The sequence below is a fragment of the Acanthochromis polyacanthus genome, chromosome 21 (genome assembly GCF_021347895.1).
Source record: "Acanthochromis polyacanthus isolate Apoly-LR-REF ecotype Palm Island chromosome 21, KAUST_Apoly_ChrSc, whole genome shotgun sequence".
Classification (NCBI taxonomy): Eukaryota; Metazoa; Chordata; class Actinopteri; family Pomacentridae; genus Acanthochromis; species Acanthochromis polyacanthus.
The window spans coordinates 1,748,659-1,775,134 of NC_067133.1; the positions used below are offsets into that span (position 1 = coordinate 1,748,659).

The 26,476-nt window shown below is 41.4% G+C and overlaps 1 protein-coding gene across 2 annotated transcripts in view; it reads right to left on the bottom strand.

Annotated features, from left to right (window-relative positions):
- LOC110955696 (neurabin-2-like) overlaps positions 1-15,081 on the bottom strand; it is a 42,724-nt gene extending 27,643 nt beyond the window's left edge. The window contains exons 1-5 of one of the 2 annotated variants that reach the window (XM_022200788.2): positions 14,939-15,081; positions 7,273-7,668; positions 5,442-5,635; positions 5,028-5,360; positions 4,158-4,880 (exon numbers count right to left, since the gene is read on the bottom strand). In XM_022200788.2, coding sequence (XP_022056480.1) covers positions 4,158-4,880; positions 5,028-5,360; positions 5,442-5,635; positions 7,273-7,582 — 1,560 coding nt within the window. In that variant the 5' untranslated portion in view covers positions 7,583-7,668; positions 14,939-15,081. Of the gene's footprint in view, positions 1-4,157; positions 4,881-5,027; positions 5,364-5,441; positions 5,636-7,272; positions 7,669-14,938 lie in introns of both variants that reach the window. The other variant, XM_022200787.2, reaches the window with a different exon arrangement.
- Positions 15,082-26,476: the final 11,395 nt, after the last annotated feature.

Consider the following 26,476-nt stretch of genomic DNA (forward strand, 5'->3'; position numbering starts at 1 on the left):
CAATGATGCTTTGGTCTGAAGTCTCTTTCCTCTCAGATTAAAGTCACCTAAAAATTAGGCCTGCAAAACAGACTTTATCCATAAATCTGAGAACAGCAGAACAAAACTCTGCCATATCGATGAGAAGACACACGGTGGCAGTAATGTGGCCTTTTGTTGTTTTTGTCGAACTCAACCAGGAAGAGGAAGAAGAAGAAACAGCAGCAACTATGATTTCCTATATAAGTCTCTAAACTCCGAAATCAGTTTCACTTCAGGTTGTTTAGTGAAAAAAAATCATTACTACGAACTTGAAATTATATCTTCATAACATCAAAAAGCTGCAAAGGAAACAACCCACACAAGCCAATTAACTTCTACCTCATTAAAATGTTCAAAATCTAAGTTTAAAATCTGACAGGCTACTGAATCCTGTTCACAGTGACAGAACACTCTGTAGAGATGAAACCGATAAGGAGATGGGGGAGGCAGCAGAACGCAGTGTGCCTTAGAAAAGCTGGTTTGAAAGCAGGAGCCAGCAAACAGCTCAGTCATTGTCACTGAAATGTTTAACAACCGGTTCTCGCACTTCATCTCTATTAAATCTCTGTTAAATGCTGAAATTTGACATTAAATGTTTTTAACTGTGAGACCAGATGTGGACAGCAGGATGGTGATTAGAAAAAGATCAAATTTGGACATTTTTGATGCTTCACCTGCGTGTTTTATGCCATTAAACAACAAAAAAAAAAAAGTAGTTATATCCCTTGTTTTCTTCAATTTCTTGTTCATTTTAATGCCTGGTACAATGAAAAGTACATTTTTTTAGACAAATATAATGACAACAAAAGTAGCTCATAAGAGTTTAATTTAAGAGCTGACATTCAGCCATTTTTTCCCATGGTTTTCTTGATAATAACCAAAATCACTTAAGTTCTTTTATGAAAAGCTATGGCATTGTGCTGCCAAAAACAGCTTTTAGGATTCCATGTTTTCTTTTCTGTCTGTTTTAGTCTCATGATCCACACAGGAGTTAGTACTTGATTACATAACCATTGTTTCTGATGACTGCAGCCATGCTTCTTGGCACGCTCTCCACCAGCTTCTGATCACAGCAGCCCATTCCTGTTGCACAAATTCAACTTAATTTGCTTTGTTTTTTGGTCTTATGGTTCTCCATTTTGCGTTTGATGATTTTTCACAGGTTTTCAGTTGGATTTAGATCTGGTGATTGAGCAGGTCAGGGCATGGTTCCAATGTTCTGGTTCTCCAAGGGGCATTGTCTTGTTGGAAAATCCAGTCATTGGAGGCAGGAAGAGTTTTCCAGCTGATGGACAAAGACGGTTTTCAAGAGAAGCCCTGTACATGACCTGGATCATTTGCCATGTTCCACCCAAACTGATCCACCCCCATGTTTTACTGTAGGGGCAGACAGTCTGGTTTGCAGCTTCTCCAGGCTTCCTCCTGACCAGTAAGTTGGTTGGAGTGGGCATCAACTGAAAACTGGATTCATCCCTGAAGCAAACCTTAGTCCAATCATCAACAGTCCAATCCTTGTGATCCCAGCAAAGAGTAACCAGGCTTTCCTCGATGGAGGGCTTCTTCCTGCCCTGTGTGACTTCAGACCAGCTTCGAGAAGTCAGTTTCTAACTGTCCTTGAAGAACAAGTCCCATTTCTCCACAGTCCCACTCATTGTTGAGGTCTGATGATGATTCCTGACTGAGGAACAGATGAGTGACGGTCAACCGGTGGGTAGAAAGACGTTTCCTGACCAGCTAGCAGTTTGGTAGAACCATGTTGGGTTTGTTTTTTCTTGGTGTAATGAACGGCTGTCTTGGAGATCTTCAGTGTCTCTCACTCATGCCAGTTTCCAGCGGTGCCAAGATGGCTGCCTTTGTAGGAAACCACTCTAGGCGTTTGGATGTGCAGTGCTGCTATGACATGAAATGTCCTCTTATATACCCTGGGAATACAATGAAGCTGAAGCACATCAAATAGGACATAAATTATGATGTAATGCATTGTATTCTTCAGGTAATATCCCTTTAACGGTACCAGGAATTAAAATGAAGAAGAAACTGAAGAAAACAAGGGTGGTCTAATAATTTTTTTCCATGACTGTATATATCTGAAGCTGAGTGAAGGTTGTTGCATCTCTTTAGCACCTTTTTCCCGGCAGCTAACTGTAGCATTCACCTTTGTAGTAAACAACACTGCCTCGGGCCACAGCTCTACTTTTAGCTGCTCTGTGGTGAAAGAGGTCAGCAGCTAAATGCTTCTAGGTCCAAGAAAATGAAAAGAATTCCTTTTTGACCTGACGCCTGGCCTGGAATAAAACACTTTCCTCCTTCAACCGCCCGCATATGTGGACGAGACCGAGCAGGGAACGTGATCCTCACCCTCGCTGTCCATTATGTGGTCTCTGTCCTTCCTAATAACGTTAAATTCTGTCTCGACATGCACGACTGCGCCCTTATTTCCTGTTCTTATCTCTCCTGTTGCACGGTATATTATTGCACTGTGGCATGCTACTCGAGTTCTCTGCCTCATTCAGGAAGTATGTTGTTGTCAATGCGACAGCGCTGTCACTGCACGTCCAGACTCGCTTCATAACGCACAGAGTTCAACCAGCTGACTGCTGTTGCTCGAGGTTGTGGTAGAAACCAGCTCAGCTCTCCAGTAGAGAAAAGGGCTTCTGTTAAATGAAGATATACGTTCGTACGCAGCCAGTGTGAGCTGCAGTCAGCAGGAAATGGTATGGCGAAATCAAAGGCAGAAAATCCCCTCAGCAGCCTCGAGTGTGATGTCAAAGGAGGAAGAAGTGAATGAGTCTTTTCAATCTTTTTCTTACTCTCTTAATTTCTCCTCATTATGTTTAGCTGGTTTACTGGACAGCAGAACACACTCAAGGTGCACTCATGAGGCGTTTTCTTCCTTTTTCATACATAATTTTACCAGAAGCCGAGTGTCTTGTGTTTAAAATATTAATCAAAAAACTACAGTCCAAAATACAGATCAACACCGAACAACCTGAGACCTAAAACTTGCGTGGATACATGAGATAATATAAGCATTTGCTATCCTTTCGGCTCTGTTTTGGTCTCCATCATTTGATAAAATATCTGCTTTTTCACCACCTAATTGCTCACATGTTGTCTTTGTGTGTTTGATGCTCAACAGTTAATGCATAGGAGGCGTATTAGTGTTTTCTTATTGAAAACCGCTACTTAGTGTAGTGAGATTTGATGATAGCAACGGGACCAAACCAATACGTTAAAGCTGCAGGCCTGCTGGAAGTAAAATGCTCTGTAGAGATGATTTAAACGATGGAGCTGAAAAACAGTCAGAGTTAATCACAAATAATCACCTGATCAACTAAAAATATACTGTAAAAGTATTGATTAGTGCAGCTTTTTTGGAAAATAAGAACTGTCTAGCCCTGAAGCTTGTTAAAATGTCAATGGGTTTATTTATTCAACATTCGTTCAAACAGCTGCTGATGTTCACCATCTCCAGCAGATGAACACTAGTGTTTATGATGATACTTAGTGCAGCCATCAAGTCAATTCCACCGATCACGTTAGGATAAAAACGAATGATTCTGGTAACGTCATGGTCTTTTCCTCCTCGGCAACAATGATCCCAAAATTTAAGACAAAAAAAGTAGCGTCTGTTCATTCACATTATTAAGCCCTCAACCCCAAAATCCACTTTGAAAGATAAATTATTTTTAAAATTACACCATTTAGCTGAGCCATAAAGTGTAAAAACAGAAAGAATATCTTTATTGTGCACGTTAGTATAAAAATTCAACCCCCCAAAAAAGTGTTTGCTGTAAACAGAATCTATAAAAAGCTAAAAATTTCAAAGGGTAAACCAGTCAGTACTTGGACACCGTTTCATATTATACTGTGTAATAAACCCTAAAGATTGAAGGAACTACAGGAACACAGCTTTGGCAACACAGAGGAAGTGTCTCAACGAGGAGTTCCTCTTCTGAGCTCTGTGTTCTGGATCCAATGTAACTGAGAGGACTGACATCAGCTGGGAAGCTTCCAACGTGACAAATCCAATTATGCTGTTCCACAACAACTTGAGGACACGTCTCGTAACGTGTGAAATGGTGAGCATTCGAAAGGAGACATCTTAAAGGGTAATCCAACAAAAACTCACTCACCTTGATTGGCTCAGTGCTGAAACGAATTTTCCTACAAGGCGGCGGCGGCTCCTCTTCCTCGGGGAGTCCTGCGATTTCGGAGCAACTGGTCTCCGGCTGATACGCCTCCTCGTCTTCTTCTTCATCGTCCTCGTCGTCCAGCTGGCTTCCCCCAGAGTCCTCCTCTCCAAGCCCGCTGTACGCGCTGATATCTACCAGATCCCCCTCCGAGTAATCCTCCTTCCTCGAGCCATCCTCGTCGTTCTCCTCCTCTTCCTCTTTGCCCCGTCCTTCAGAGTCTCCGTCTTTCTCATCGGAGGACGGAGAGGAGGATGGAGGCTCTTTCTCTCCGTTTTCCAGCGAGGCATGAATGTCGGCCTGCACCAGCCTTCCACCAGGATCGGATCCCCCGGTAGAACCGTCCTGTTCTCCGGCCTCCAGCTCAGGAGCAGCCGCTGTACTTGAACCCCTCGCTTCAGTCGCTGCCGGCTGAACGTCTGACTCCGGTTTGGCCTCTGATGAGGTAGAGGTGGAGGTGACGGTCACTGAGGATGATGAGGAGTAGGAGGAGTTGGAGAGCTGGTCTCCTGTCTGTCCATTCCTGTCCTTCTCATCACCCGACACCAGTCCACCTACGCCCCTCTGAAGAGAACCCGTCTCCTCTGATAGCTCTGCTGCCTCAGAGTTCCCATCTCCTGCTGTTACCTCCTCATGGTCCTCCCTAGCTGGAGGGGACACCTTCGTCTGGAAGAAAGAAACAAAGAGACGTCAGTGTCATTTAATAAATTCATTGGTAGGGCCCAACAGATTTATCGGCTGGCCGATTATAAGCCTCATAGGTTTTGGTTTATAAACTTTCCTTCGACTAACTTTCTTGCAAATTCTTCTCACCTTCCTCTCGGCAGCCTCCGCTCTAGCTGGAGGTTTGGGCTTTGGCGCCAAGGCCGGAGCTGACCGTCGTTGGGGGAGGTAGAGGTTGTTTTGTAGTTCGCCTTTCTCGAACGCAGCACTGAGTTGGCTCACAGTGGGGCTGACGGCCTCACCGGGCCCGACCGAAGCTGCAGCAGAGGGAACAGCAGCAGGATGGGGAGCGGGGGGATCGTCCAGCCGGTCCAGAGCTTCGGTGGAACCGTTAAAGCGAGCGACGACGTCTAGACGGCTGTCCTGAAAGCCCGACGCCCGCTCCTTCTTTAGCAGAATGCGGTTAGTGGCGGCTTGTTTCTCCTGCTGGAGGAGACGCAAACAGCCAGTCAGTCAGGCAAAGTGGATCAATAAAAATCTACGCAAGTAAGTCAAACTACTGACCTGCAGAGTCCGCTGCTCAAAGATCCTCCTGGTCTCCTGGAGCTTGGAGAAACCTCCTTCCCTTCCTGCTTTAGAGTCAAAACGGTTCACCCTCTCCGACACGGTAGTGCCCATTTTCAGCAGAGCGCTGTGATCGACATTCTCATTGAGGCTCGATGCTCTCGGCAGGGACAGTTTCACTGCCTGGTCCTTACCTGCAAAAGACCAGAAAGTTAATTTAAAAAACTAATTGGAATAAAAACAGAATTCTCCTGTTCATGGATTTTCATCCTTCTTGTCTGTATTGTATCAGTGTGGATGGTTTTTGCCATTTTAATATCATCTTATTTGAAACACAACAAAGGAGAGGAGAAATTTAAAAATGGAACAAGGTCAAATTAAAAATTGAGTCTGTAATTCTGGAAGACGGTCAATATTTAGCGAGTTAGAATATTTAGTAAGATTTAACATCCCTCTCACATTCACCGCCTCCTTTCCCCTTCATCTGCCCTCCACTTACTCCCCCGTCCTGCACAAACTTGTGTGAGCTCCAACGTGCCCAGGACAATTTAAAAAAGTGTTTTTAGAATCGGTCCGGGCCACTTTGTTTCCCATTTACAGAGCCAGGGATGTGCGTGAACACTGGATGTTTTTTTTAGCACAGATGCAGAACAAAGAGCCGACAGATCTGATTAGAATCACAAACTCCATCTTTAAGCTTTCGGTTTTATTTCACTGACGTGTTTTGTTGCTCTTATTGGCTGTCAGCTGGCCTGACTAGGGCGAAAATGTAAACAAAGCCATTACGTGCATCAAGATATCCATCAGTTCTTGGGAAAGTCATGAATACCAACAACTTTTATGCATGTATGAATCATTTCACAAGAAGATTATTGTAACCTACTGATGTTGACATTGAGGTTCGGTGTTTATTGTTCAGTTCCAGATTTACCTAATGTCAGTGAACGTGCCATGTTTAGTTAGCTCACCTCTGATTGGATGAGGGTCAGCAGTAGAGAGAGCTGGGAATGGCGGCTAATTCTGGAGCCAAGTTTTTTTCTAGTTATTCTGGCGTTGGCTACAGCCCACAGTAGCCTGTTTGAAAGTTCAGTAAATGACCAGAGAATCAGATCAAGTCTCACTCATTCATCAGAGGGTCGCTACAATATATTGACCTGTTTTTATAACTTGGCCCTGTTCTGAGAGATTTATTCTATCTAATTTTACTCAAATGGAGACGACTTTCCTTTTCTTCGAAGCATCAGAAGAGTCTGATTTTCGATTAGGAGCCATAGCTCAACCCAAGGTGGCTACAACCAGCAAATGTAAACAAAGCCGTCTTATAGCGTCGCATGACAACATAATCGTCCACTCTGCTCGTTCACTAGTTCCATGTAACCAGTACTGACGTAACGACAAAACACTGTAGGTCAAGGACATCGTAAAGTGAGGACCTCCTGTACAAACATCATCAAAAGCAGGAGATTGAAATATGAGTGGTCCTGCTTTATTCTGAGTAAAGGAGTCAGCTTTATTTAAGTTGCACTCACCTGAGAAAGCCACACAAGTTCATTTTTATCTTTTGTTTTTCATTCATTTCACATCATGCAGTTTCAATATCTGATACTCTTTTGTCAATTAAAGCTTCGACTAATCAATTAGTTGTTAACAATTAAATGAAATACTTGGAAGTACTTTGACAGTTCAGATAAAGCATTTCTTAAGAAGAATGACTGGACAATTTCAGAGTAGAGTAGGACTTGAAAGGGCATAACCTCCCATCGTTGATTCGTCCACTCATCACGCTGTTTATCTTAAAGGAGTCGATAAAAATCCAACAAAGTTTTCTTACCAATCATTTTGGCTCCGTCCTCCTCGTCACCAGGCGACTGCATCTGCATGAACATGTTCTTGATGCGGTGGACGTTGGATCCGTATTTCCTGCCCCTCCCCGTCGGGCGGGGCAGGGGGGCCGGTTTCGAGGAGGGCTCGGCGCCACCGTTGGCAGCATTGTTGAGATGATCGGTAGCTTTCTTCAGCGCCGCCAGCCCAGCCTCGTAGGCGTTGCGGTGGGGCGAGGGGCTCCGCAGATTGGAGCTCCCGCTGCCCTCAGCGGAGGCCCCGTTGCCCCCCGTGGCCGACGGGGGCTCAGTCTTCATCATGTTTGGTAAGTCAGATGCCCCCTGGTGAAGAGTAGGTCAGCAGGGAGGAGGGCGGCAGCATCCTGGAGCTGTTTGACATTCACCGCCTGGATCAAACAGAAGTAGACACGGAAGATCTTTATCAAACCAACAAAAATGGAAATGTGAAGCTGGTGAGAGCAAATATTAAAGTGAAATCAACAAAAAGCCAAAATCAGACTCAAACCAAACATGTTTTAATCTAGTTGGCCTTCAGTTTGTCACATTAGATTCAGATTTCGAGAAAAACGTCAAAACTGATGCCAGCTTCTCAAATGTGCATATTTGCTAGTTCACACTTAACAGCTTTTGGTTTTGTACAGTTGAAGCATAAAGGTACATCGTAGAAAATGATTATGGAAATTTTACAAACCAATCAGACCTGCAGCAGAACAGACGCAATTAAGCACTTAAGCTTTGACAAAAACAATCAGGTGAAAATGAGCAGACCTACTGCTGAACACGACATCAAACAGCATCACAACTGCTTCACTGCGTAATTCATAACACTCCCACGGCGCTCCAGGAGCTGTCAAAATAATCCAATTAAAACGATGACGCACTGCGACCCCACGTGTCCTGAGCGTCTTCCTGTCGTCGCTCGGAATGCCAAACTTACTTTGCAACAGCGTCAGCGTACGAATACAGAAGATTCCCGTAGTCCCCAGATATCAAAGTGTTTTCTCATGATCGCCATCTAATTAACCGCTTGGCTGCGTTTGAGTCCTGTGCCATGAGATCTTTGAGACAGTGATGTTTCCATCAGGCTTGATTTCTAGTTCAGCCACAGCAATGAGAGCGAAGTTAATTATTCATTTGGTTCCCTGTATAAATAAAACAGGGTGAAAATAGACATGAGCTAACACAGAAATACAGTTTTTGGTCAACTAATGGAGAGGACCATTGGTGGTTGACGACTGTATAAACATTTAGCGATAGCGATCTCGATGAAATAAAAAAATGAAGTCTTTTAATTAAATAATTAAGAAAAACAACAACATCTATGATTGCTTATGATTTCCTGCTTTGGTGTTCATGTGTTAGTGATTTTAGCTTCCCTAAGCATTACAACATTTTCATTTTTCTGTGCTAGCTGAACGGCTAGGATTTCAGGTCATGCTAGCACCTTTACGACTAGCTTCAAAAAGTCTAAAAAGAATTTAGCGAACCAAACACGTAAAAGACATTCGGGTAACACGCTTATTGACTTCTTTTTGCGGTGAGTCACGTGAAAGCCAACTTCAATTTTGTGCCAGTATCAAACAAAAAGCTACAGTTGGTTAGCTTAATTTAGCTTAGCATAAAGACTGGAAACAGCAAGCCTAGCTTTGCCCATTTGCTAACACAATCCCCATCCGCACCTCTCGCTCACATCCTAACACACGTAACATGTCTTCTTTGCTAAATCTTCATAAAATAAAAGAAATTCTGGTTGCTGCTGCAAGACTGAAGTCACAAACAAAACTGCAGGAGATCAAATTTGTAAATTTAGAAGCTACAGGTAAGCAGCAACTTCTGCAGTTTCTCAAATGTCCACTTGAGGCCACTCCCTGTAGACCCCCATGTTTAACTTTACAGCAGAAATAAAGCATAATTAGCAGGCTGGTATAAAAACTGTTTTAGTTTCTGTAACAACTTATCTCATTTCTGACAGCTGCACAGGAGTGGATTTCCATAAACTCCACTCATTTAAAATGTATTCATGCTTGAAATTACTTAAAATCACCTCAGCTCCACTTTTGCTCCACCTCTTTGTTCACGTTAGATGAGATTCTATTTCCGGACTTGGAATATTTGTACTCTACATAACACAGTTGGAATTCACCTACATTTTTAAGCACAGTAAGATCCTGGGAGATCATCACTAAACTGCAAGTCAAGCAAGAAATAAAAACAAATGGCCAGTTGTTGTATTGTGTGTTTATTGCTCATCTAGTCATGGGTTGAGCAAATACACACCATCTAAAGAGTGCCATAGTAAATATAACTGTTTTTTTCTTTGGTTTGTCCATAAATTAGTGAAGATAAAAAGGCAGTGAAATATTCTTCCATTTATGAAACTGCTAAAAAGGAATTAATACTACAATAAAATAACTTCAAACTGACCTAAATGCCTTTATTTCCATCTGTGCACCTAATTCATTACTATTAATAATGCAGTCCTTCAGTGTTGGGCTCTGATAACAACATACTGAGAAAATACGGACCAAATCCTTTAGATACGAGTATAGAGCTGCGGTTTTTTGCAAATAACTGAGTTGCAACATGATAGATATCATGAACTGCTCATAAAACTGGTCTCACATTTTATTGTGTTCTCGGTTACAGTTCAAAGTGTGTAAACATGCCACCGTGTGAACAGCGGTTGCATAATCTTAGAAATGAGATCCGACTTAAGTGAGCAACAAAGCTGAGCGAGGCTAACAGTTTCCCCCCGCTTCCAGTGTTTGTGCTAAGCTAAGCTAACCAACATGCCAATTGGAGATGAATGTTTACCATAGAAACGTAAGAGTGGTGTCAACTTTCTTATCTAACTAGCAAAAACAAAAAACAGATAAGAGTAAAGTAAAAAATGTCAAATTATTCCATTGCTTCTCCTGGAAAAGCTGCAGTAAATCCTTAGCAGTGACAACCAAAACAACCAAACAAATAAAGAGCTCCATCTGCAGCAATCTGCATCAACAAAACAACATCCAGCAGCTGATCTCTGGCAGGCAGAGCTCCACGGAAAAGAGGGCCACGTACCACGTAACATCATGAATAAAACAAGGATGTAGCTATCCACCGCTTCAAAAAAGACATAAAAAATAAGAAGGTTCTGCGAGTCAGCTGATTACCTAATCTAACGTTGACAGAGCCAGAGACACGTCTCATTTGTCCAACAGATTCTGTGGGATCCGTGTGAATCTTCACAGCTGAGGTGTGAGGATGCTGTCATTTAAGTTGCATTGTCACGACGATAGGACAAGAACTTCCATTACTTCAGCAGCACAGAACAATCTGCGGTCCGACAGCCTTTGTTTGTGATTTGTCTCTTTTGAGTCTAAATGAGGAAACTAGAAAAGTCAGATTTTCCGCAGATTGATGCCCCCACAGAGCAGCATGCAGTGATGTCACTGTTAATTAAGGGTGTGTTTGCTTTGGCTGAAACTTACAAGGTCACCACAAGATGCCCCAAAAAAATAACAGTGAGATCTGTTGTCGTGTTTCTGGTGAAAATTAACTAGAGCAGTTGTAAAACAACCTTCATTACGAGCAAACCAAACGGATTCCAGCAGTTAAATAAAGATGAGAGACTCACAGTTCAGATCGAGCTACAAAAACACTGAATCCTACATTTCCCATAATGCAATTCTCTCTTAGACCCTCCTTGTCGATTCTGTAGGAATGACAGGAACTAGAGAGAGTCAGGCGGCTTCTGCTTGAAAAATTACAAGCAAGTATTAAAGTAGTTGCAGATTATTATTCTGCAGCTTCACCAATCATTTCTACTTTTATTTATTTTCATTTTAATCTCAACCCCCTGTAAAATCCACTGTTGCAGAAATACATCAGTTTTATTCTTTTTTAATATTATTTTCTACTATATATATAATTTTTGTCCATTTTTCTCTATATGTGCTATACATATATATACTTTTTGAACTTTTTTTGCTCATTTTCTTCTATATTTGGGTGGATATATTATCATTATTTCTACTTTTTATTTTTTTTTGCATTTTTTTCTATATTTAGGTTTATATATATATATATTTTGTTTATCTTATTTTTTGCTGTTTTTCCTGTAAGCACTCTTGGGTTTACATACATACATATATATATATATATATATATATATATATATATATATATATATATATATATATGAATTTTTGTTTATTTGATTTATTTTTGTGTTTTCTATACATATATATTCTTTTCAGGCTGTTTTTTGCTCATTTTCTACTATATTTGGGTTTATATATTATCATAATAATCATTATTATTACTATTAATATTTTGGTTTATTTTATTGCTATTTTTTTCTATATTTAGGTTTATACATATACATACATATATATAATTTTTTTGCTTATTTTCTTAATTTTTTTGGTCCTTTTTTCCTACATTTGGGTCTTACAGGGTTAATTTTAATTTCATTCTCACCGGTTACTAAGGCTTGGCCCATAAAAACTCACCTCTTGCTCAGTTGCTGCTCGTCCAAACACTTTGCAACAACATGCAGCGACACGCAGCGAAAAGTGAATTAAACACATTGGTAATGTTGCTGTTTATCTGGAAGCTCACATCTTTTGTCATGGCAACGCTGGCGAACCCGACGTTGACGGGGACGTCGTGTTCTCCAGAATGAAACTGTTGCTGGGGAGATAAAACTTGTGAAACAAACTAAACTATGAAAGAGGTCGGTTAATTGATTGTAAGCGCAACAGAAAATGAATCTAACTTTTTGGACGATTACATTATCAATTTTTAAAGCAAGAATGCCAGAAATGTGCGAGTTTGACGACTTGCAAATAAAAGTAAGCTGAATAACCTTGGATTCTGGATGCCTGTGAGGAGTAACAACAGTTTTTTTTCTACTATTTGGTGCAGAGGTGTCAAACATGCGGCCCGCAGGCCAAAACCGGCCCTCCAGAGGGTCCAATCAGGCCCGTGGGACGACTTTGCAATGAGCAAAAATTACAGACCAGACAAACTATAGATTGTAAATTTGTGAAACTATAAATTTAAAATAATTTCTAGACCATGACAAGTTGTTTTGATCATAAAGTAAAATACGACATTGTTCACTGTTCTTTTGTTATTTTGTGTCTTGTTTTTGTGATATTTTGCCTTGTTTTTTTGTCTGATTTTTGTTGTTTGTCTCATGTTTTTTTGTGTTGTTTCTCGTTTTTGTCTTATTTGTGTCATTTTGTGGGGTTTTTTTGTCTCGCTTGTGTTGCTAGTCTATTTCTTGTCATTTTCTGTCTTGTTTTTCTCATTTTTTGTCGAATTTTTGTCAAAAAAATCCTTAAATGTGAACATTAATGCACTAAAACAAAGGAAAAATGTGTAGTTGTGGTTATTTATAGGTTACTGTGCTGTGATTTTACTGGTCACTGGAAATCAAACTGGGCTGAGTGTGGAACCTGAACTAAAATGAGTTTGACACCCCTGGTTAAGCATCATTTTAGTCTCAAAAAGTGACCTGCAGGTTAATCGACAATGAACTGGATAACAGGAAAGGCTTCTTTCCAGAGCTGTCTGCTTCCACACCGACTCCAGATGGCACTGCTGACCACGGGGGACAAACACACACACTGCAACCACAGTCTTGTGACACCGTCTTGCCAAATTGTCGATTCTCACACAGCGATCATGTGAAGCCGAGGGAGCAAAATCCAGCGTAAAGAAAGCAACCTTGCCTATAGAAACACACACGCAAACATACACACACTCAGAGCTATTACAGCTACAGGCCTCTTTCCTGTTATTGTTAAGATGAAGCAGTGGCTTCTGGTCCCACTGATAAACACAAACCTCCAAAATGCACCACACACAGGCGGGGAGCTAAACCTTGACAACATCTCAGCGTGACATGGGTGGGCTTTTCCATGTCTTTTGTGGCAGCGGCGGTGCTACCAGCGGAGAAGAAGTGACTAAAAACAGCTCATCTTTCTAAGAACGCTTCATCTGCTGAGCCCTGCTCCCTTGTGGTTTGGGGTTGCTTCCTGCCATTCAGTCTGGATTCTCACTCCCAAAACTACTGCGCTTTTGGTTTTTCCTGCTCCGGGACATTTTCATAGTTGATACCGACCTGTCAGATTTGCTCTCAGTCGTGAACACTGCTGTCTAATCTCCATTACAGTGTATTGTATTTACAAAAACCTTCCAGATAGAGCTCCCATCCTCCTCCCACGAATGCTACACTCACACACACACCGTCTCACTCGGGTCAATACGATCTAAAATAAAAACAATGCAGCACAAACCACCGCCTGCCTGCACCAATCATCCTCAGCATATGGAGGCAAATGACTATTGACTTTTAATCTATTTATGGGAGGTCCCTGAACGCCTCCTCCCTTCACTAAATACAGGCTACACCACAAACACACACACAGAGAGGCAGGCAGAGTGTTTGCTTGGTTCATATGGCAAAAATGACCTTGTGTGATGATCCAGTGTAACATCGAGGACTGGAGCTGTGTGTGTGTGTGTGTGTGTGTGTGTGTGTGTGTGTGTGTGTGTGTGTGTGTGTGTGTGTGTGTGCAATATGGTCAACACAATCTGTGAGACAGACACTGCAGTCATTGGTGTGGATGTTTTGGAGCTGTCATGGTGATGTGCTGCCCGTTCAGACATGAGCAATAAGTCGTCCATGGCTGCACAGCATCTCTGTATCCCTGCATGTCTACGTGCGTCACACAGTTTTTTAACAGAAGGCACATTATGTTAAAACACAATGAGTCCGTCTATTCACACCACAATCCCTGCATCTGTAGAGGAGAGGAGACTCCCAGGCCTGGCCTAGTGCAAAGGTTCATTCTGGCAGTGCTGCTATTGGCTAGCTAGAGAGAGGCTTTGTTGGCACATCCGACATATGCTGAGCGCTCCGGACTCCCATCCGGAAACTGTCTGTTTTTCAACGGCGCTGCTTTTCTGTCAAGTACTTGGCGTCACATAAAAAGATTTGATAGTTAAAAAGAATAATTTCATATCACTAATTAATTCGGCGTTCATACAGTATCGAGAGGAGATTTGTCAACAGGTAAAATGACAACTATCATTTGTGCGTAGCGCGTTGTCCCCGCACTCTTCTTCCGACCGGAGCGGAAAGCGACCCGCGCTGTTACTCACACTTCATGATTGGATTAGAATTTAAATTAAGCGAGCTTTAATGAATCACTCATGCGCCGAATCCGACTAAAGGCTTCCAGCAATTCATAGAAACCCCAGCTGCTTTAATCGGAGGTGGTTACCCCTGCTGGCAACGACAGTGAGCTAAAATGAGAGGTTTTCGCAAAGGAGTTCGGCGTGACGCTTTTCTGTCGACGAGGAGGGGGGGGGGGGGGTGATCGTGGCGGGTTTTCTTTCGCTTAAATCCAGCAAACACTCAGATTTCAGCAGCACAGAGTTGTGACTGCGGGGTGTTGGTGGGTGTCACCGGCCGGGGCTGGGACCCGGAGGCAGGCGGCCACCAGGCCCTGCTGGCCGGGCTGTCTGCTGCGCTGCGTCGCTTCCTTCCTTCCTGCAGCCTCTCCTCTCCCACACGTTGATTTGAACGCAGGTAAAATAAAATTTTTTAAAAAACCGTGCAAGACCGAAAGGCTCTCTGCTTCTCCCCGGCAGTCATACCTGATCTTCCAGTTTGTTGAAGCAGCCCGGTGCCCGTTAGGATCCGTGCTGGAGACGGTACATTGTCCTGCTGCTGCTGCTGATTCCTCCGAACAGACTGACTGCCTGCCTCCCCTCTGCTCCTCCTCCTCCCTCCTCCCTCCTCCCTCCTCCCCCTCCCCCTTCACATCATCTGTTTTCCTCCATCCCTCTCCGTCTCTCTTTCTCCTCCTCACCCCTTTGCGTCCTTTGCCTCATCCTCCCCTCCCTTACCTCTATTTCCCCCTTCTCTATTTGCCCCTTTATTCTCTCCATCACACCTTCATCCTTCATCCTCTCTTCCTTCCTCCTCTTCCTTTCTACCATCAGGTGTATCAGAAGTTATTCTCCTCATTGGTTTAAATCACATTTTACTTCTCAAACTCTCTCATTAATCCACTAATTGGATGTTATGTCATATAATAAAGCCTAATTATAGGATTTAACCACTAAGCAACAACATCTGGCCTCAAATACCCACAATCCTTTTCACTGACACCACTGGTTGGCTGTTTTGGTGGCTGGTTGGCTTCTAGAAGCTTTTTTTTTTTTTGCAGAAATGACACCTCAGTTAAAGAGGATTGTAACTACAGTTGGACTTAGGGCGACCTCTGCTGGTACAGTCTGGATCTACACATACAGCTGCAATGGAAAGTTATTCCATCTAACCCTCCTGTTGTCTCCACTTATGAGCACCCAAAAAAATATTGTTTCGTTGTCTGAAAAAAAATTCAAAAATTCAGCAAAAAAAATCCACAAATTTCTGAAATTTGCAAAATCTTTAGGAAGAAAATTCCAATGATTCCTTAAAAGTTTAATTTAAAAAAAAAATCCCTCAAATTTGGCCAGAAAATTCTTGTAAATATTTTCAAAAAGTGAGTAAAAATCTTCCCAAAATATCTCAAAATATCTAAAGTGATTACATATATATCAGTAAAAATTCTAATTTTTAGTCAATGTTTAGTATTATGGCTGTGATTGTATTAAAAGAAATCAGTGATTCTTAATGCAATACACATGCAAATGTTGGGGATGTCCAAAAGATTTTTTTTCCACCACTGTATGTGGTTGGTTGTTTATGCTGTTTTATATGCATCTGTACGGGAACAACAGCCTTAAAGAAAGTGAACTAAATAACTAAAAACACAAATAGAAAATCAAAGCATTCTGCAAACACCTCCTGTTTCCTCCTGGAGTTTACCAGAGAAATCCCAGTGAGTATAAAGGCGTGTTTGAATCTGTTGGTTTTATCTGAGGAGGCACCAGATGGCAGAAAGTGTTGCTGTAAAGGATAGAAACAATCCGACTGCTTCCTTATAGAACCGATAGATCATGCAGACTTTAAAGTTAGCTTGCTACTGACATTACCCACGAGTCCATGCTTGTTTTTGACCTTGAGAGACGAGAGAAAGTGAGCACAGACGAAACAAAGATCGATAAAACATTGTCATGATGTTAGTGGAACTGGAACTGAGAGTTTCCTGGAACAAAACACATCCTGGGGGGCTTCCTTGTACACCAGGTACTTGAAGGACTCTGCTGTTTTTACATTCTGGTCAACAGTCTTTGACAGAACTTAAAAACTACAGAACCACGTGAAGCTTCCTCACTGTTTTCCAGACTCACTGCAGTAATCAAACCTCATGCCTGCTCCATACGTACAGCAGAGGAGAGTTTATCGACAGCACCATGAGCCAAAAACCCTCCTCCAGACTCAAGAAGGACGCTGCATTAGATAACCTGGCCTCCACAAAGACCTGACAGAAACCCAGCTGAAGCCAACGGGAGCTCAGCGTATGTAGGAACTATTTCAAGACTGCTGGAGAAGCTCCAGGCGATGGAATCATGAAACTGGTTGAAACATGAAGAGCGATGGAGAAGAATCTAAAACATATTGTGCTTTCTTTGCACGTTTTTTTGCTCAGGACATACAGAAAAATGTGACTCAGATTTCAGTTTTGAGCCTCATGTTGGGAACAAAACCATACAATGCAACAACTGACACGTCCTCACGGATACATTCAACACCTCCCTACGTCAAGCTGTTGCTCATCCAAGTTCCAAAAACCCCACAGACACAAACAGTGAAGGACTCTGTAGCTTTAACACCCATAACAATGAAGTGTTTTGAAAGGCTCACCTCTGTCCTACCTCCCTCACTCGACCTGCTCCAGTTTGCATCCTGTCCTAATCGCAATATCCACCGCACTTCACCTGACCCTGGAACATCTGGAGAACAAGGGCGCTTTTAACACCATCAGCATCTGGTCAGTAAACTGGGCCCACTGGGACAGGATACTGGACTTTTTAACAGACAGGCCTCATAGGAAGGAACACTGAGCACAGGTTCTCCATACGGTTGTGTTCTTCTTCACTCTAAAGTAGGCAAACGACACAACAGTGGTGGGTCTTATTCAAAGTGATGAGGAGGAGGAATGGTCCAACAGGAACCATCTGATCCTGAATGTGGAAAAACCAAAGAACTGGTGACTGACTTCAGGAAGAAAGAGCCAGTGCACACCCCGTTTACATCATGGACACCAACTTACAATTCTACAATTTAATTTAGCAGATGCTTTTGTCCAAAAACACAACACAAGCAAGAATTCAGACATCAGGAAAAACCTGTAGTAAGTGCAAAAGTGCTTCAAGTGTGATTGGTCAAAGGTGTTGCCATCAAGTTGCAGAAGAAGTGCCCCCCCCCGGGCAATTTTTTTCCAACTTTGTCAGTGCTAAATAAGTGCTGGGTTTTGGACCACTTGACTTATTCTACCCCTAAGGTGGAGTCGGATCAAGTGCCTAGGTGTTCTCTGAACAATTGAGTCTTCAATTGTCTCTTAAAAGTAGAAAGGGACTCAGCAGAACGCACAGAGTTTGGTAGTTTGTTCCACCATTTGGGAACAACAGAGGAGAAGAATCTGGTTACAGATTTGGAGCCGTGCTGGGCTGGAAGCACCAGGCGTCTCTCACATGCAGAGCGAAGTGGGCGTGAAGGGGAGTAGACCTGGATCAGGGAATCCAGGTAGGCTGGGGCCGTTCTTGTAAACTTCCTGTTGGTGCATGTGGCTAAGGACCTCACTGGTCTCTGCACACCTCCTCCATCACCAAGAAGGCTCACCAGCACCGGATCTTCCTGTGAAGGCTACAGAGATTCCATCAGTCCTCACCACCTTCTACAGAGGAACCACAGAGCGTGCTGACCAGCAGCATCTCTGACTGGAAGGCACTGAGGAGAGTGTAGAGAGCTTCTGAGAGCATCATCGGGTCTCGCTGCCACCTGTGAAGGACTTGGCAGAACAACGTTGCCTGTCACCAAGGACCCCACTCACCCAGCCTGTGGACCCTCAGGCAGGAGGTACCTCAGTCTGAGATGTAAAACTGTTCGGTTCAGGAACAGATTCTTTCCCACCGCCATCCGTCTTTTAAACAGAGGACTGTAAATATCAACACAGACACTCTCGACTGCCTTTCACAAGAGCAATTACCTCGGGACATGTGCAATAACATCTTATTTATTCTGTTTTTCACTCATTCACCCTGCATCGTCATTTCATTCTGCAGTGAATCTCTGATTTAATTTGCCTGAATGACAATAAAGTATTATTATTATTAGTTATTATTCTCTTTCATGTTTATTTATTTACAGATCTACTTTATTTTGTTGTTGTTGCTGACACTTAAAAGTCTTTTTGAATAACACAAATACTCGATAAAACCACTTAAAACATGTCTTTGTGCTGCCAGTTGCTATGTGACTAACAATAATTAATAATCAACAATAACCTACTACCAGTATTCTGCTCCATGAAAAACAGATTTTAAATCCAACCGCTTCAACCTCCAGCTGCATGAAGGAAAGCCCACATTCTACCACTTAAACTAAACGTCTCTGCTGTCTGTCTGCTTGAGAATTGATTTGGTGTAAGTGTCTTTGTCTATTTATTGGACCTGCTGTGATCCTATTAACCCTCCAGAGGCCTCAGGTTTTCTGCTAGTGGCCTTTTAATTACACCAGAAGTCAAAACAAAAACCCACAACGAGGCGCCCTTTCGCTCTTTTGGCTCACGTCTGTGGAACTGAAGACGTGAACAAAGCAGAGAAGGCTGATATTTCAAAAGCAAACTCAGAATCTGTCGTTTCTTAATTTAAAAAACAATTAAATAAATTAATAAAACTAACTATATCTTTGTCTTTTAATTGATTTGAGTTGTTTTAGTCTGTTTTTATTGGCCTATTCAGTTACATTTTAGTGCAGATTATCTGCCTTTTAACCTCTCATTTTTCTATTATTGTCTTATTTGCTTGCTGCCTTAGTGTGTTTATTTCTGACGGTGTTCCCTCAGCTCCTCAGCCCCTGCTTTTATTGAGTCATTTATTGTGTTTTTCAGGTATCATTTTGTCATTTTGGTCTTTAAAGAATTGTGTGCCACATTCTATTTAAGTATGAAAAGTGTTAAAATAAAGCCTGAATGGTTTAAAATGTGCTACTTTATGGTTTTCACATCTTCAGTTTTGCTCTGTTGATGTAAAAAGTAGTAAAAAATAAACAAGAAAGGGTCGCAAGATACAATCCTGTCTCTTAAAAAGTTGCTGTGTACAATGTGAGTAATTGTGCGTTAAAGAATTAAAACTTAAACTGTAATACAATCATATATTTGTGAAGTAATAAAAAAAATAAAGCTGAGAGTTTGCACTTTAAGCACATCTTGATTGTTTCATTTCAAATCCACTGTGGTGATGAACAGAGGAGAAATACTGGAAATTTCATCAGTGTCCAAATATCTAACAGATATAACGGACATGGACTTTAAAGTCAGACTGAATGTTTTTGTTTATCACTGATTTATCACCCAATACTGTGAGGTTGTTGGGTTCAAGTGACGGTAAGTGAAGTTTAGACAAATTCATTTGAAAAAACTTGCAAGAAATAGAACAATTTCAAACTCCTACTGCTAAAATGATAATAACTTGAATAACAAGCCGCCCTCTGAAGTTCACAGGTTGATTTTCTGTGAACAACAACCCACAGCTTTTTGAGAAAACAGTTTAAAAAGTTCCCAAGTCTGACACTGATCAACATAAGCAGAAATGTCAACATAAGGTGATGATCTCTAACCTCTATCAGGTTTTAGGGCTTTAATCAGCTTGTAGTAGGAGGAAGACGCTTCATTTTTTTTTACTATTTAGTTTTCTCTTTAATCATTCCCTTTGGATTTCTATACACAAACAAAGTACAATTAATTTGTGTAAATATTCTTACATTTGTGCTCTAATGTGTCTACTTGACCTCTTTAATTTACAGTTGTGTGTTTTTTTGATTTTCTTTTGTCACTTTGCTGATGTGACATTACAGAGGTCTCCTTAGGGGACAAATCAAGGATATTCTATTCTCTTCTATCTATTTAATGCTGCTCTCTTTTCACCAGAAGAGGGCGCCACACATTTAGACATAAACAAGGCTGGGTTAACAGGCAGGAAGGACGAAAACGACATTCTAAAAATAATAGAAAGAGCAATGTCATTAGTGTTTGCTTTAAAATGACCAGTGCACTGACTGATGTTTGTAAATCATGGAAATAGCATGTTTAGAGAAGATATTTTGGCTCGTCACAGCGGTAAAAGGGCAGATGATCGTATTAAAAACGGAAGAAATCCAGAAAGCAGCTGATAGATACCTGAAATATGACATGAAGCTGCATTTACATGCCGTTATTTTTCTATAAGTGAAGCAGAAAATGACATAAAAGCATGAAGATATAGTAAATTAAAGTAGAAGTATATCAGAAAGTACCACGTTATAGCAAATACACTAAATGAATACACAGATTTATGGAGATGAGTGTCATAATATGCTGGTATTGATGATAAACAGGATATATAATACATATATAATGGATGGAATGAAAGTCTGAACATATGAAATGAAACTTGGAATACACATAATGAAAGTCAGAATATGTATAATGAAACTGAATATATATTATGAAAGTCTGAATATATGGAATTAAACGTGGAATATGAATTAATATTTAATATTAATTCATATTAATAATTGGTTGAAAGCTCAACATCGTAGGTCGGCTTTATGGATCTTTGCTTTCTCTGTTAATCTTGCTTCCTTTTCGTAATTCCTTCAGTGTATTTGTTCTTTTTTTTGTGGACTTCTGATACGTTATATTTACAGACTTTCTCTTTCCACCTCCATACACTCTTGAATTTTGAGTGGAATTCTTTCGGCAAACAAATATCAACACATTTAAAGCCGTGAACTACGAATATTTTGTGGATATTCAAAAAAGATCTCTGCAACGTAGATCAAATTTATCCAGTATTAAGACTTCTCTATCAATATTTCTACTCATGAAAGAACCTGCGCAATATTATTATTTCCATCCAGAGTAATTTTGACAATTTCAACAAGTACTTGTGCATTGTTTTGGTTAATTTTTGTATTTTTGACTGACATTTCTTAGATATTTGCATGATACCCTTTGCTGTTCTACCAGTTTCCCCACTGTGGGATCAATAAAGGCTTATCTTATTCTATCATATCAGAAGAGACAAAAGACAGAGCTAAAGAGAAATTGCACTCTGATTAATATTGTTATCATGAATTATTCCAGCTACAATAATCCTCAAATAGGAATCTGATCTTGTCACAACCCCAATAAAGATAAATGTTATTGAAGAAAGTGTTTCTTGACCTTGGCCCGTGACGTTACTCCGTATTTATGGTGCTAAAACTGCCAACAGGAAATGTACCTGTGCTCATTTTCACAGCGGTGTGATGTGATGTGATGTGATGGATGACGTGCACGATGAGGAAGTCGAGCGGATCCTTCATCAACGCGCATGGGGCCGACGGGTGCAGCTCTGCAGCCTGGAAACAGAAGGTGCAAGTGAATGGATGCCCATGTGTGCTGACGGAGAGAGGGAGCTGTAAATAGAAAAAGAGATGAGGGGGGGAAAAAAAGCAGGCCTGAACGCCGTAATGCAGCCATGAATAAGAGATGCTTTGAATGCAGCTTTGTTGATGCGTGCACACACACACACACACACACACAAAACTCAGCGTTCCATTAGAGAAACCCAGGCCATTAGGAGCTTTATCTTCTTTGTGTGGGACATCACTGACAAGACTCCATCCCCCTCCAGCACACTCAAAAACAAACTTTTAGCGACGCGTGCAGTCGCTGTCCGTCCCTCTGATGCAGATGTCTGTGTTTGAACCGCCATCAGAACAGCTGAGCGGCCTCTCCGGTCCAGTAGGGATGAGTTTTCAAAAGGCCGTCCCTCCTTTCGTGCCGATAAGACGTCGCAAACGGCTGACAAAATATCTCTGCCAGGCTGTCCGAATGCGCACCCACAGAACGTTTCATTGTGTCACACCGGTTCAGGCTTCATTCATGTCGTCCTCCTTCTCACGCATTAAACATGCATCGAATGTGACATGGAAATGTTTCACTGGGTCGTACGGTCTCCCGTCTACACAACGCTGTCTCATTCTATACTAATAACAAGCTGCACACATTGTGGTTCTGTCTCACTTCACAGCTGTTTATCCTCAAGAGGCTGACATGTCGGGCTTCAAACGGATCACATCGTGTTTGTACCTGAAGGAAGCCACTCATAATTAAAGCTACAAGCAGCGTTGGTCGGGTCCTCGCATCCAAGCATGTCCACCAGGTGTAGTTTCAGTCTATGGCCTTGATCAGGAGGCGCTATCACTGTGAATGTACACCCCCTGTCAAAAGCTTTGAGACACTTTCTCATTCAAATAAATTAGAACCTGTCTCAAAACTTTTGACAGCGAGTGTATATCGGCCCATGGAAGTCATCAGGGCTGGACTCAGACACAGACTCACACGTGTAAAGTTTCAGGCTGATGTTACCTAAAATTAGTTAAATAGCCCACATATATTGGTATCGGTTGATATCGGTATCGGAAATTGAGAGTCGGACGATATCGGCATTTCGGTTATCGGCAAAAAAGCCAATATCGGACATCCCTAGTCTCTACTTTTTAATAATTTTAAACTAATAAGTGAGTCTTTCAGGGTTAAAATCTTAATTATGACGGGTAGGTTGATAAATAGGTGATGTATTTGATGGCCATTTATTAGCAATATGTTGAATCAGTTACATCAATTACAGACAAGGATAAAAGGATCAAAAATATGAGCTTTAGAGCAACATAAAGTAAAAAGGACTTATACACAGTCATTTCTGCTGCAGGGTCACTCAGTTTCCATAAAGTGCAAATATACAAATTCCTTTCATTCGGAACAGAAAAAATGAAAAGTAGAACGTAGTTCTTCAAGCAAAGCCAAATGTACAGCGCACACACACCCAACAATGGATCCAGCTAAAAATAAAAGCCCTGAACTAACCGAACGGGAGTCTAAAATTAAACAGACGCTTATCTTTCCACACAAATGTGCCACTCTGCCAGCGAGCGCACATGCAAACAACCAAAAAAAAAAAACAAACAAAAAAAAATGCACACACTCCACAAAGCACACACGCAAACACACATACGTGCACACTTGACCTGGATAGAGACAACGGGGCAGCGATTCTCCCCATTGACTGGGTCCATTAGGGCCAAAGTGCAGCTGAGCCACATGCTGTACAGCCACAAAGAGACACGCTGGATTACACAGAGACACCCGGCCACACAATAGACCAGGGCATGGCGGCCGGTGGGGGATGAGCGGGGCAAGATGATGGCAGCAGCAGGAGGCAGAGAGGGGCAGAGCATGGGCAAAACAGGCATTTAATCTGTTTTTATAAAGGTTCCATTTGCACACTGTAAACACATCAACAGCTGCCTGCTCCGTGAGACTCGGTTAACTGAGCTGATTGGAATATTGGCCTCCTGTTGTCTTCATTTATCGGCATTAAAAAATATTGTTTCTTTGGCTGAAAAAAATCCCAAAAAATCTGCAAAAAAATTTCAGAAAATTTGCAAAACCTTCAGGGAAGAAAATTCTAATAATTCCTTAAAAGTTTCCCCTAAAAGCTTTATTTAAAAAAAAAATCCCCCACATTTGGCAAGAAAATTTTCAAAAATATTTTCAAAAAATGAGCAAAAATCTTCAAAAAAAATCTCAAAAATATCTAAAGTGATTACATATTTATCAGTAAAACTTCTAATATTTTCTTTAAGAACATTCACAAAAAAATCAACCAAAATCCAGTGAATTTTGCTGGATTTTGGTTGATTTTTTTGTGAATGTTCTTAAAGAAACATTTTTAACATTTCATTGTTTCCACAAAAAATGTTCAAGAATTTCCCAAAAATGTTGAAAATGTGGACATCAGAAGTTTCACTGTGAAAAATTTTTTTTTTCCCACATTTTCAAACTTTAAAACGGGTCAATTTTGACCCGCAGGACGACACGAGGGTTAAAGAGACAACAGACAAAGCCTCGGTCTGCTTTTTAAAATTTTGTGTGAGATATGAGTTGAGGTCAGGGGAGTTTGAGTGGAGGAAAGATGAGAAAGTCTTTGAACTGGAATAGAAAACTCCCTGGTGGAAGCTTTTAGAAGCAGAACCAGAAACAGACATGCTCTCTTCTAGTCTGATCCAAAGGAATCCTCTCTTTCCCACCTGGCATCCCGTCTATCTTTTTCTCGTCTGTCTATCTGTCCTGGTCAGTTACTCTGTTTTGTTTTTGCAGTGATGTTATGTTTTTTGCAGTGAGCCGAGGTTCCTGATGTGAGCTTCCATCTGAGGCGTGCGTCATGAATTAATAATCAGTGCTGAGTAAGACCCTGTCTCTAAGTGCTGCTGCTGCTGCACACATCACCGCTCACATCTGAGTGTGTTTATCAGCTTTAAACGAGCTCCACCTCTTTGCACGCAAGTTCAGCGTTAACCACTGAAAACTGGCAGGTAACTCAATCAGTCACAAGCGTGAAAGAGCAGATATTAATGCCCAAAGAAGACTGAAGTACTGCAAAGAAAATGAGATGAAGAAAGGTGTTTTTTCCAAAAAGGAGAGGGTATTTTTATGGAATAATGATTCGTCACATTTGAAGAAAAGGCAACAATAACAACAAAACACCTGGATAGTGTGATTTTACGGTGCTTCTCTATTTCATATTATGTTTTGGGAAGTACTTTCTTGCAGAGAGTCACAATCCAAGAACAATGCCACTTTCATTGGTGCCCAGATATTTGTACTGGTTGAGCAGTTGATCCATAAACAGTGGCTAGTTTCCTTAACTTTCCCAGTGGCCTGGGTTCGATTCCAGCTCATGGCCCTTTGCTGCAGGTCTTCCCCCTACTTTACCGTCTGCCTCTCAACTTAATCTGTCAAATATGGCCAAAAAAAAAAACTTTTAAGTAAATAAATCTCCCTTTCATGTCTGTATGTGAGGCTGCAATCGACAGCTTGTTAGCTTAGCTTAGCATAAGGACCTAAAACAAGGGGAAACGGCTCGTCTAGGTCTGTTCAAATTTAACAAAATCCATCCACTGACACCTCTAAAGCTTACTAATTAAATTCCCAAGCCCTGGGATGTTCTCTTTTTAATTCTTTTCCTGAAGAAACACCCATATTCAATCAGAAACAGCTCCAGAACGGTCACACAATACGTCTCTGTGTCCCATCACCAGGCCAGAGTGAGATCTGAATAATGATAAAGACTATCCGCTCGTCATTCATCGCTTTGCAGCACAAAGTTAGTCGTTAATGGACATTTCGGGCTCCAGTTGCCGAGGTAACATGCAGCGTATTTCCTGCTCTGAATGTTTCAGAGTAAAACCGGCTTGCCTACGCTTCAAAAGTGACAGTTCACCCACGTTCCATTTATTTTAGTTTACACATCATACACTTTATAGATCAAAGGCGTAGCTTTTTCAGAAATCACATCTGACATTTGAGTTGCAATTTGGGTTTGTTGTTTCCTGTAATGATGAGCTGCTCTTCCATTCTGGTGTGCCAAAGCCAAAAACATTAGCTCCTTGTGATGAACACTTGGTGAAGCTGTCAGAGGTCCATTAAAGGTGTTCTTGCTCCTGTTGAGAGACACTACAGTCATGTCACGTCAGAGATTAGTTGAACTCGTTCCACCTAATTCTTATTTTCCCTCTCATCACTATATGTTGCAGAATTTTATTGATGTTACTTGTTCTTTGGTTGCCAGACTGTCGCTGGTTTCTTCTTTTGTGTACGCTCCATCAGAGAGAGAAAAACGGTGAGTGCTGCTTTATAATCCTCAACAGCAGATCCACCAAACTGAACAGAAATTAAGCTCAAACTTTCACAAATTTGTGCCTGATTCCATTTTAATAAACAATCCATCCTGTTGTCAATCCTTTCAGCTCTCTTTCAGCAAAGCCAATAAGTACACTTTTCCAACTGTAAATCATTAGCTCTGATCATATCATTACATCACTTTACACTATGCTAAAAAAACCCAGTTGATTTATATGTCATATTCTCAGTGAATAATATGCCCTCTTCTGATCATTTATGCCAAGACAGACATGGGTCTAAGGATGACTAGTAT